The sequence below is a fragment of the Oncorhynchus keta genome, chromosome 29, assembly GCF_023373465.1.
Source record: "Oncorhynchus keta strain PuntledgeMale-10-30-2019 chromosome 29, Oket_V2, whole genome shotgun sequence".
Taxonomy (NCBI): Eukaryota; Metazoa; Chordata; class Actinopteri; order Salmoniformes; family Salmonidae; genus Oncorhynchus; species Oncorhynchus keta.
In genome coordinates this window covers 53,520,476-53,534,007 of record NC_068449.1, presented here as the reverse complement: position 1 = coordinate 53,534,007, position 13,532 = coordinate 53,520,476, and the positions used below count along the sequence as shown (strand labels likewise).

Sequence of the window (13,532 nt, the reverse complement as noted above, 5' to 3'; positions counted from 1 at the left end):
TAACCAACTTGCCCTCCAAACACACCTCTGCTGTTTTAAACCAAGATCTCAGCGATCACTGCCTGCATCTGTAATGGGTCAGCGGTCAAATGACCTCCACTCATCACTGTCAAACGCTCCCTGAAACACTTCAGCGAGCAGGCCTTTCTAATCGACCTGGCCGGGGTATCCTGGAAGGATATTGATCTCATCCCGTCAGTTTTTTAAAATGCCTAAGCATGCCCCATTCAAGAAATTTAGAACCAGGAACACATATAGCCCTTGGTTCTCCCCAGACCTGACTGCCCTTAACCAACACAAAAACATCCTATGGCATTGTGCATTAGCATCGAACAGCCCCCGTGATATGCAACTTTTCAGGGAAGCTAGAAACCAATATACAGGCAGTTAGAAAATCCAAGACTAGCTTTTTCAAGCAGAAATTTGATTCCTGCAACACAAACTCAAAAAAGCTCTGGGACACTGTAAAGTCCATGAAGAATAAGAAAACCTCCTCCCAGTTGCCCACTGCACTGAGGATAGGAAACACTGTCACCACCGATAAATCCACTATAATTGAGAATTTCAATAAGCATTTTTCTACGGCTGGCCATGCTTTCCACCTGGCTACCCCTACCCCGGTCAACAGCACTGCACCCCCCACATCAATTCGCCCAAGCCTTCCCCATTTCTCCTTCTCCCAAATCCAGTCAGCTCATGTTCTGAAAGAGCTGCAAAATCTGGACCCCTACAAATCAGCCAGGCTAGACAATCTGGACCCTTTCTTTCTAAAATTATCTGCAGAAATGGTTGCAACCCCTATTACTAGCCTGTTCATACTCTCTTTCGTGTCATCTGAGATTCCCAAAGATTGGAAAGCAGCTGCTACAGACCTATATCTAAATCGATCCTACCCTGCCTTTCTAAGGTCCTCGAAAGCCAAGTCAACAAACAGATTACCTACCATTTCGAATCCCACCATACCTTCTCCGCTATGCAATCTGGTTTCAGAGCTTGTCATGCGTGCACCTCAGCTACGCTCAAGGTCCTAAACGATATCTTAACCACCATAGATAAGAAACAATACTGTGCAGCCGTATTCATTGACCTGGCCAAGGCTTTGGACTCTGTCAATCACCACATCCTCATCGGCAGACTCGATAGCCTTGGTTTCTCAAATGATTGCCTCGCCTGGTTCACCAACTACTTCTCTAAGAGTTCAGTGTGTCAAATCGAAGGGCCTGTTGTCCGGGCCTCTGGCAGTCTATGGGGGTGCCACAGGGTTCAATTCTTGGACCGACTCTTCTCTGTATACATCAATGATGTCGCTCTTGCTGCTAGCGAGTCTCTGATCCACCTCTACGCAGACTACACCATTCTGTATACTTCTGGCCCTTCTTTGGACACTGTGTTAACAACCCTCCAGTCGAGCTTCAATGCCATACAACTCTCCTTCTGTGGCCTCCAATTGCTCTTAAATACAAGTAAAACTAAATGCATGCTCTTCAACCGATCACTGCCTGCACCTGCCCGCCCGTGCAACATCACTACTCTGGACGGTTCTGACTTAGTATATGTGGACAACTACAAATACCTAGGTGTCTGGTTAGACTGTAAACTCTCCTTTCAGATTCACATCAAACATCTCCAATCAAAAGTTAAATCTAGAATTGGCTTCCTATTTCGCAACAAAGCATCCTTCACTCATGCTGCCAAACATACCCTTGTAAAACTGACCATCCTACCGATCCTCAACTTTGGCGATGTCATATACAAAATAGCCTCCAATATCCTACTCAATAAATTGGATGCAGTCTATCACAGTGCCATCCGTTTTGTCACCAAAGCCCCATATACTACCCACCACTGCGACCTGTACGCTCTCGTTGGCTGGCCCTCGATTCATACTCGTCGGCAAACCCACTGGCTCCAGGTCATCTACAAGACCCTGCTAGGTAAACTCCCCCCTGATCTCAGCTCGCTGGTCACCATAGCAGCACCCACCTGTAGCACGCGCTCCAGCAGGTATATCTCTCTGGTCACCCCCAAAACCAATTCTTCCTTTGGCCGCCTCTCCTTCCAGTTCTCTGCTGCCAATGACTGGAACGAACTACATAAATATCTGAAACTGGAAACACATCTCCCTCACTAGCGTTAAGCACCAGCTTTCAGAGCAGCTCACAGAGTACTGCACCTGTACATAACCCATCTATAATTTAGCCCAAACAACTACCTCTCCCCCTACTGTTATTTATTTATTTATTTAGCACCCCATTATTTCTCTCTCCACTTTGCACATTCTTCCACTGCAAATCTACCATTCCAGTGTTTTACTTGTTATATTGTATTTACTTCGCCACCATGGCCTTTTTTTGCCTTATCTCACCTAATTTGCACACATTGTATATATGCTTATTTTTCTACTGTATTATTGACTGTATGTTTGTTTTACTCCATGTGTAACTCTGTGTTGTTGTATGTGTCGAACTGCTTTACTTTATCTTGGCCAAGTTGCAATTTTAAATAAGAACTTGTTCTCAACTTTCCTACCTGGTTAAATAAAGGTGAAATCAAATAAAAAATGTAATGGTCACGCCCTGACCTTTGAGATCCTTTTTATTCTCTATTTGGTTAGGTCAGGGTGTGACTAGGGTGGGCAATCTATATTTTATATTTCTTTGTTGGCTGGGTATGGTTCCCAATCAGAGGCAGCTGTCTATCATTGTCTCTGATTGGGGATCATACTTAGGCAGCACTGCTTCTTCATTGTCTTGTACCCAGCCAGGCCCAAACTCTCTTAATGCATGCTCTGGCACCAAGCCATGACAAATATTCCTATTCATCCAAAACGTTTATAATATACACTCTCTGTCATCTCTGACAACCACAAGTCACTTTGAACCAAAACACAGTCTAAGCCCCAAATGGCACCCTATTCCCTATATAGTGCACTACTTTTGACCAGAGCAATTAGACCAAAACAGAGATTACATCAAAATGAGTGCACTACATATGGAATATGGAACTGGTTGGAACAATTTGGAACAGGGACTAGATTCCCTTCCTTCATCCAGCTTGAACTAGATCATCATGGAGGTGAGTTAAGACCAGAGTAAGGCCAGTACAGTCTGTGACGGGCATGGGACTGGCTTGACCTTATATGGACTTATAATATACACTGTAAGGACTGAGGAGTCTGAAGAAGGACTCTGAGCTGAAGCCAATGCATCCCCTGTCTCTCTGCCTTTCCACTGCCTGAGTCAGTGAATGTCTGTCAGTCTGTCTCTCTGCCTTTAAACTGCCTGAGTCAGTGTCTGTCTGTCTGTCTGTCTGTCTGTCTGTCTCTCTCTCTGCCTTTAAACTGCCTGAGTCAGTCAGTCAGTCAGTCTGTCTGTCTGTCTGTCTGTGACATACAGTCCCTTTGTGTTAAAGGTAAACTCCTGTCTCCTGCACAGTGTAAGGGCCAGCCAGTGACCCATGCAGACAAGTAAACATAGCCTGTTTTCAGCGAAGTCAGAACCGTGATCTAGATACGTAGAACACTGGCGAAGAGCTGCAGGATTTATAGGTGGGATTGGGAAATGGTTTAGGGCGAGTGCCAACTTGTATTCTTAGCTGTAGATTGTTCTGATAGTATCTCTGTAGAAGAACGATAACACTGATTACACTGGTGTGGTATGTAGTATCTGGTAACGATGGAAGCACCGCTTGAGCATGATTATGCTGCTTAATGATAATGACTATGTGTCATTACCGTTCACTTGTGACCTCGACACCATTGTTAAGGGAATGATCACTGATGTGAGAATGGGAATACAGTACATGGTATGATAGTCATATGACTAGAGAAGTGGGCTTTCACAATTCTAATGTTGTGAATGGAGACAGTCATGGTCAAAGACCCTAAAGAAGAGCACTGTTGACAGACTATGGTCAAATCGGTCATCATTATCTGACAATTATGCCCCAAAGGACAAGTTCCTTCACAGTTTAAAGACACACGCACATTGTATTATTCCAAACAGTAACATTTCTCACCCTGGTGCTGCTTTATAAGGGCAGGCTGTACGGTGGAGTCTACCAGGCCTTCTGGCAGGTCCCTGAGGTACTGTTTGAACAAGCTGGCCACTGTACACACATCCGCCTCAACCAGGAAGTCCACGTCCTCACCATTCTCCAGCCGCTGTTTCAGCCCCTCCACCGCCCGTACATTACCGTTGACCCTGAACAGACCCTCATGATGAAGAGCTGGGGATGGAGAGAAGAGAGAGGGGCGAGATGGAGGGATGTGGAGGATGGGAAATGATGGCAGGTGGAGAGAGGGGTAGAGAAGCACAGTGAAAGGTGACGAGGGACAGGGATGGCGAGAGTAAAGTAAGAGGGGAATGTGGAAGGAATAGAAAAGAAGATGCAAACAGATAGAATGCATGAGAAGACAAGATGGAGAGGTTGGGGAGTAACCAGTCAAAGGAGAGGTTGGGGGAGTAACCAGTCAAAGGAGAGGTTGGGGGAGTAACCAGTCAAAGGAGAGGTTGGGGGAGTAACCAGTCAAAGGAGAGGTTGGGGGAGTAACCAGTCAAAGGAGAGGTTGGGGGAGTAACCAGACAAAGGAGAGGTTGGGGGAGAAACCAGACAAAGGAGAGGTTGGGGGAGAAACCAGACAAAGGAGAGGTTGGGGGAGAAACCAGACAAAGGAGAGGTTGGGGAGTAACCAGACAAAGGAGAGGTTGGGGGAGAAACCAGACAAAAGATTGGTTGGGGGAGTAACCAGACAAAGGAGAGGTTGGGGAGAAACCAGACAAAGGAGAGGTTGGGGGAGTAACCAGACAAAGGAGAGGTTGGGGAGTAACCAGACAAAGGAGAGGTTGGGGGAGAAACCAGACAAAGGAGAGGTTGGGGGAGAAACCAGACAAAAGATTGGTTGGGGAGTAACCAGACAAAGGACAGGTTGGGGGAGTACCCAGACAAAGGAGAGGTTGGGGGATAAACCAGACAAAGGAGAGGTTGGGGGATAAACCAGACAAAGGAGAGGTTGGGGGATAAACCAGACAAAGGAGAGGTTGGGGGAGTAACCAGACAAAGGAGAGGTTGGGGGAGTAACCAGACAAAGGAGAGGTTGGGGGATAAACCAGACAAAGGAGAGGTTGGGGGATAAACCAGACAAAGGAGAGGTTGGGGGATAAACCAGACAAAGGAGAGGTTGGGGGAGTAACCAGACAAAGGAGAGGTTGGGGGATAAACCAGACAAAGGAGAGGTTGGGGGATAAACCAGACAAAGGAGAGGTTGGGGGAGTAACCAGACAAAGGAGAGGTTGGGGGATAAACCAGACAAAGGAGAGGTTGGGGGATAAACCAGACAAAGGAGAGGTTGGGGGATAAACCAGACAAAGGAGAGGTTGGGGGATAAACCAGACAAAGGAGAGGTTGGGGGATAAACCAGACAAAGGAGAGGTTGGGGGATAAACCAGACAAAGGAGAGGTTGGGGGATAAACCAGACAAAGGAGAGGTTGGGGGAGTACCCAGACAAAGGAGAGGTTGGGGGAGTACCCAGACAAAGGAGAGGTTGGGGGAGTACCCAGACAAAGGAGAGGTTGGGGAGTAACCAGACAAAGGAGAGGTTGGGGGATAAACCAGACAAAGGAGAGGTTGGGGGATAAACCAGACAAAGGAGAGGTTGGGGGAGTACCCAGACAAAGGAGAGGTTGGGGAGTACCCAGACAAAGGAGAGGTTGGGGAGTAACCAGACAAAGGAGAGGTTGGGGGATAAACCAGACAAAGGAGAGGTTGGGGGATAAACCAGACAAAGGAGAGGTTGGGGGATAAACCAGACAAAGGAGAGGTTGGGGGAGTACCCAGACAAAGGAGAGGTTGGGGAGTACCCAGACAAAGGAGATGTTGGGGAGGAGAACAAGAGAGGGACAGTCAATCTCTTCTACTGATGGCAGAATGTTTGTTTTATGTTTCTTGGACACCTAATTAAGACATTACTCTCCCCGGGCTCTCCAACCCTGTTCCTGGAGCGCTATCCTCCTGTAGGTTTTCACTCCAACCCTGTTCCTGGAGCGCTATCCTCCTGTAGGTTTTCACTCCAACCCTAGTTGTAACTCACCTGATTCAGTTTATCAAAACCTACAGGATGCAGTATCTCTTCAGGAACAGGGTTGGAGATCCCTGCTCTCCCCCATGGTAAACAGTGTGCACACTATATTCAGTAACATAACACAACCATACCACTCCCAGATATTGACAGGGAGTGGAACCTTTCATGGTCAACTTGGAGAGTCTCTCTGTATCACTGAACACACACTGGTGACAAAGGGTCAAGTTGATGCGTGACAATAATGAATGCATTAATTTGGTGGGTGCTTATATTTGTCCTATTTCACAAATGTACAAGTGTGTTTTATATGCATGTGTGAATTAGAAATGCCTTTTTTTTTTTTTGCATATCCCAGCTCCCCCTGAGACACCCTCGGAGAGGGGGGTCACAGCTAGGGTCAACCATTATCAACAGTGACCCTGGAACAAGTAGGGTTATGTGCCTTGCTCCTCACATCAGATGTTTCACCTTGTCGGCGCTAGGATTTGAACTAGTGACCTTTCGGTTACTGGGCGAACGCGCTAGCCGCGAGGCTACCTGCCGCTGCAGCCATGTGAGTTATACTTTATTAAATTGGACAGCAGTTTCTGGAATTACACGGCATTAAGCGTTGCTCTGCTGTTGTTGTGAACAGTCTACAGGGCCACATGCAGTTGTCTAACGTTTCAGACAGAAATGCCATGACGTGATTCCTTATTCTACATGTCAGAAAGGCATTTTTGCTGTACATACTGTAGCATATTTTTCTGAACGTTCCAAAACGTTGCACATCCTACCGAATGCTACCAGACCTGTGGGCTGCAATGGCAACACTGCAGAGAACAAATCCTTTAAACCAGAGATTGAAATGAAATTAAGAAACGCTCGTTACAGGCACATTTACTATTACGTAACTAAAACTGTCAAATGTAAAAAATAAATAAACAAAAAGAGTTACCAAAAAACAATACCCTCTGTCTTTATCCACATGGCATGTGCTCCTGTCTCCCTCCTATTTCCTAATCACAACGATGCGTAACCTGAATAGTCTGATTATTCAACCACACCCACAAATAAAGAACTATGTGCAAGGCCCAATGTATGATGTGGGTGTGCTGAGTTTGTGAGAGGGCGTCATGTGGTCATGAAGAGGACATCCTACTGCTGTATCATAGAACTACGCTGACCTCTAGTGGGGACACAAGGGAATTACTACTAGAAGGGCTAAATAGACCATTTGATATCAAGATGAGAGTACAGAACAAACCAAGGATAAGTCTATCAATGTGGTTTTACACAACACAAAGCCTACAGTTGGCAGTCTAATAAGTAATGACATGGTATTTTCATAATAGAAAGATAAATAAATAATGAGGTGTTAGAAATGATTATATGAGTCTTGTGGCAAAGGTACAGTGGATGTTAAAATGTAACACATGATTTTGCATTGAGATGACTTATACAAAGCGTAACTAGCCAGTGAACACAGTGACTTTGGACTGAGGGCCAACACTATCATTGTTAACCTTGTGTTGTCTTGACAGCAATCAGGTGGATTATTGACTCAATGCCAGAGAAAGATAGCTGTGGTCATAGATACAGTATAAAGCAGAGTTCTATATCTACGGATGTGGCTATCACAGTAGCAGCTATCACTCCCGTCTATTTACAGTGGATTTCAAGTTGATCAAATCTAGGAAATCAAGTCAGAAAAAAACTGATCGTATTAACTTGTTTGTTAATAATAACAAGTTAGTCTCGCTAACAAAATCGAGCCATCCCTCCAACTACTTCAGAATCAAAATGGGTGCAGAATGACCATTAGAAAATGACTGTGTATAGAAACATTAAAGACCGTCCTATCCCCACATCTGCTCTCACCCCCCTTGACCCCCAACCTCCTCAGCTCACCATGTTCTCGGAGGAACTCTACCATGCTCCGCACCACCAGGGGCACGCCATCCTTCACGAGGCCCAGTTCCCTGAGCTCCAGCAGGGACACGCCGAACAGCCTACCGCCCCTGGCCTCCACTCCTCGTGGTCCCCTGGAGGTCCCCCTCAGCATGGGCAACTGGACCATCTTCTTCATGTCTTGCTTGATCTGTACCGCAGCCTTGTTGTGCTGGAGATAGGAACACAGCAGAGAGCAGCAGTCAGCAACGGGTACTACTGGTACTGTGGGCACTGCCATGTCCGGCACCTCCATATGGGCTGGGGATGCCCTCTTCTGCCTTGGCACGGGCACAGAGTCAGTTAGTGTGTGGAAGGGATGGAGGGACCCTTTGGAAAGGGCCACACACACACAAGCCGACACACAGAGAGTTGGGAGAGAGTTAGTGTTGGGAGAAGGGGAGGGTTTGGGCTGTGTACCGGTTGCTACGACAAGGCTTTGGTTACCATGCACACCTGTGGCTGAGGGGAGGGGTGAAGACCGAGGCAAGCAGTGAGTGAGAAGAGAGCTGGTATGCACACACAAACACACGCACACAAATACACACATACATACATACACACACACACACACACACACACACACACACACACACACACACACACACACACACACACACACACACACACACACACACACACACACACACACACACACACACACACACACACTGAAGTGGACTGCAAGCTGGGCTTGACAGCTTGGGATATATTGATAGAAAGGAAAGAGGCTGGAAATTCATCTGTTGTCAAGAGTCTGTTTACTTTCTACATTATACATGTAGAGCTTGCATTAAGTCATAGGGTAAACCATAGAAACAGAATTCATTCTGTGGGGTTCTATGGGGTCAACACTCCCTGACTTAAAGGCATTATTTTCCTGTGTTTTATTCAGTGCCTTCAGAAAGCATTCATACCCCTCCATGTTATATTCAGGCTGTGACAAAACACAATGTGGAATAAGTCAAGGAGTGTGAATACTTTCTGAAGGCACTATATGTACTATGTTGTGCACACGTTCCTTAAAAAAATACTTAATCTATGAATTAATTAGTTGTGTACACATTTTAAAACAGTTTGGGGAACTTTAATGTCAATATAAATGGAACTGAAACTCAAGCATGCAAGAGATAGTAATAACAGTGGCTACATGTTTATACCGTTATACATTGTGGTTATCAGTGGCTATACAGTGGCTATACAGTGGTTATACCGTGGCTATACATTGGTTATACAGTGGTTATACCGTGGCTATACATTGGTTATACAGTGGTTATACCGTGGCTATACATTGGTTATACTATACAGTGGTTATACGTGGCTAGTTATACAGGTGGTTATACTATACAGTGGTTATACAGTGGCTATACATTGTGGTTATACTGGTTATACAGTGGTTATACAGTGGCTATACAGTTATACAGCTATACAGTGGTTACAGTGGCTATACAGTGGCTATACAGTGGTTATACAGTGGTTATACAGTGGTTGGTTATACCGTGGCTATACAGTGGTTATACAGTGGCTATACAGTGGTTATACAGTGGTTATACAGTGGTTATACAGTGGCTATACAGTGGTTATACAGTGGCTATACAGTGGTTATACAGTGGCTATACATTGGTTATACAGTGGCTATACAGTGGTTATACAGTGGCTATACAGTGGTTATACAGTGGCTATACAGTGGTTATACAGGGTTATACAGTGGCTATACAGTGGTTATACAGTGGCTATACAGTGGTTATACATTGGTTATACAGTGGTTATACAGTGGCTATACAGTGGCTATACAGTGGTTATACAGTGGCTATACATTGGTTATACAGTGGCTATACAGTGGTTATACAGTGGCTATACAGTGGTTATACCGTGGCTATACATTGGTTATACAGTGGCTATACAGTGTTATACAGTGGCTATACAGTGGCTATACAGTGGCTATACATGTTATACAGTGGCTATACAGTGGTTATACAGTGGCTACACATTGGTTATACAGTGGCTACACAGTGGTTATACCGTGGCTATACATTGGTTATACAGTGGCTATACAGTGGTTATACAGTGGATATACATTGGTTATACAGTGGTTATACAGTGGCTATACAGTGGTTATACAGTGGTTATACAGTGGCTATACAGTGGTTATACAGTGGCTATACAGTGGTTATATATACAGTGGCAGTGGTTATACAGTTGATTCAAACATACGTCTATAATCTCAGCCGGGCTATTTGGGACCCATCTCCCAGATGGTGCTCAGAGGGTTACGGAGAGGGGAGCTGTACCATGACAGATGCCTTAGCATTAGGACCCCATGTACATACACACACCTTTGCGATCCCTTTGGGGTCCGGAGATGGCTCTCTACTCTCTCTCTCACACACACACACACACACACACACACACACACACACACACACACACACACACACACACACACACACACACACACACACACACACACACACACACACACACACACACACACACACACACCATGGCATTGACATTGGCACGCACAGCTCTAAGGGTTCACAGTTTGATTGGAGCAAGGTGATAGCAGATAGGAGGACTGTATAATAACTATGTCTCCCAGTTTGACATTTGAATAATGAAGTTACCCTTTCATCTTGACGGTGTGGTTACACCTCACCTAGCGATGCCTTCCGAGGGAGTAGGAATGTATTACGGGATTATTCTGTAATTGGTTACATATTTTGACGTTCTTGTCACCTACAAGGGAGGGTGAACATTTTTGGGAATTAATTTGAAATGAACACAGAGTTTTTATATTGAGCTGTTTTATAAAGTGAATAATGTAATAGTAATGCGTTAGAAACTATAAAAGATTAAAGGAATTTCATTCAACATTAACATTAAACTGCTAGACTGTGGACATATCATTGCCAATTTCATCAACGTTTACAGGGAAACATTAGCAAAGCTAAGATTTGTTCTATAGAGCAGCGGTTCCCAAACTGTGTGGAGAGGGCAGGGGTGACGCCCCCCCCCCACACAAAAAACAACATGTGAATGTAATTATTATTATTAATTTTTTTAAAGGAACTCTGGCTTTAAATTTACTCTTGAAAGTTGTAATAGTAGAACACACAAAGTGCCATTTCTAAATTGGGTCGTACATCATCAGTTCCTCTCGTCATGTCAGTCACTGCAGACCTTAGAGTCCTATGTATAAATGTCCAGATCAACTAGCCCATGTCAGCTAACGTTTTTTAATTTAGGTTTTTTAACCTATAGATTTTATTGTAATTTCTTTGTCACTCAAATATCACATGAATACTCAGTAGACATGGTAAAATGTATAGAATTGCAGGACATAAGCTTTAAACCTGCAAAATGACCTCCACCAAGAGGAGTATGAACAGTTGTGTCATGAACAGTGCTTGTACCCATTGAAATAGACGTGGTGCAAACACGGGGGGGCGTAGGATGTTACCCAATGCTGGAAGGGGAGCCTGAGTGAAAAAGTGTGGGAACCCCTTGTATAGAGGATTAAATAGTCAGACTTGGAATATTTCCAGTATGTCTCCAGTACGAGTAGACCTCCAGAATTTCTCAAGAATGTCTCCAGAATGTCTCCAGTAGATCTCCAGTACGTCTCAACTCATGTCGGTAGCCATGAAATACTTTGAAAGGCTGGTCAGGCCTCACATCAACACCATCATCCCAGAAACCCTAGATCCACTCCAATTTGCCTACCGCTCAACAGATCCACAGGTAATGCAATCTCAATCACACTCCACACTGCCCTTTCCCACCTGGACAAAAGGAACACCTATGTGGGAATGCTGTTCATTGACTACAGCTCAGCGTTCAACACCATAGAGCCCACAAAGCTCATCACTAAGCTAAGGATCCTGGGACTAAACACCTCCCTTTGCAACTGGATCCTGGACTTCCTGATGGGCCGCCCCAGGTGGTGAGGGTAGGCAACAAAACATCTACCACGTTGATCCTCAACACAGGGGCCCCTCAGGGGTACGTGCTCAGTCCCCTCCTATACTCCCTGTTCACCTACGACTGTGTGGCCAAGCACAACTCCAACACCATCCTTAAGTTTGCTGACGATACAACGGTGGAAGGCCTGATCACCAACAACGATGAGACAGCCTATAGGGAGGAGATCAGAGACCTGGCAGTGTGGTGCCATGACAACAACCTTTCCCTTAACATGAGCAAGACAAAGGAGATTGTTGTGGGCTACAGGAAAAGGCCGGCCGAACACGCACCCATTCACATCAACAGGGCTGTAGTGGAGCTCACCAAGAGACTATCATAGAAATAGACGTGGTGCGTGCACAGGGGGGCGTGGGATGTTACCCAAGGCTGGAAATGGGGCCTGAGTGAAAACGTTTGGGAACCCCTGGTATAGAGGATTAGCCAGACTTGGAATATCTCCGGTACGTCTCCGGTACGTCTCCGGTATATCTCTATACGTTGGCTCAGTACTACAGCTGTAGTAGTATTTCAGTAGTGCTCCTGCGCAGGTGTTTAAGAGCTAAGCCCTGTCTGAGCTACTCTGCCTGTCAGTAACACAAGCCGTTGCAAGCAGATGTCCCTAAATCTGCACACACACACTGCACACACACACACACACACACACACACACACACACACACACACACACACACACACACACACACACACACACACACACACACACACACACACACACACACACACACACACACACACACACACGCACGCCACACACACATGCACACATATAAACACACACTGGTGACTCACTGAGACAGTGACCTAGAGTAAGGGATAAGTGTACTACTCACTCAGCTTATAAAGTGGCACAATCAAATAAAACTCTTTAACCTTTCTCTCTCTCCCCCCTTCTCTGTCTCTGTCCATCTCTCCCTCCCTCTCCTCTATATCTTTCTCTTCCTCCCTCTCTATCCCCCTTCTCTCTCTCTCTCTCTCTCTCTCTCTCTCTCTCTCTCTCTCTCTCTCTCTCTCTCTCTCTCTCTCTCTCTCTCTCTCTCTCTCTCTCTCTCTCTCTCTCTCTCTCTCTCTCTCTCTCTCTCTCTCTCTCTGTCTCTCTCTCCCTCTCTCTCTGTCAATTCAAGAGGCTTTATTGGCACGGGAAACAAATGTTTACATTACCAAAGCAAGTGAACTGGATAAATAAAAGTGAAATAAACAATAAAAAAATGAACAGTAAATATTACACACACGTTTCAAAATAATAAAGACATTTCAAATGTCATATTATGTCTATATACAGTGTTGTAACAATGTGAAAATAGTTAAATGTCACGACTTCTGCCGAAGTCGATGCCTCTCCTTGTTCGGGCGGTGCTCGGCGGTCGACGTCACCAGTCTTCTAGCCATCATTGATCTATGTTTAATTTTCTATTGGTTTTGTCTTGTCTTCTTACACACCTGGTTCCAATCCCATTCATTATATGTTGTGTATTTAACCCTCTGTTTCCCCTCATGTCCTTGTCAGGGATTGTTTGTTGTTATGTTCATGGTTTATGG

At 45.2% G+C, this 13,532-nt stretch overlaps 1 protein-coding gene across 1 annotated transcript in view; it reads right to left on the bottom strand.

Moving 5' to 3' along the window:
• Positions 1-13,532, bottom strand: part of LOC118383878 (protein FAM13A-like) — an 83,654-nt gene that overhangs the window by 65,862 nt on the left and 4,260 nt on the right. The window contains 2 exon segments of the mRNA XM_052485239.1: positions 4,018-4,227; positions 7,971-8,181. Of these exon segments, the coding sequence (XP_052341199.1) occupies positions 4,018-4,227; positions 7,971-8,181 (421 nt within the window).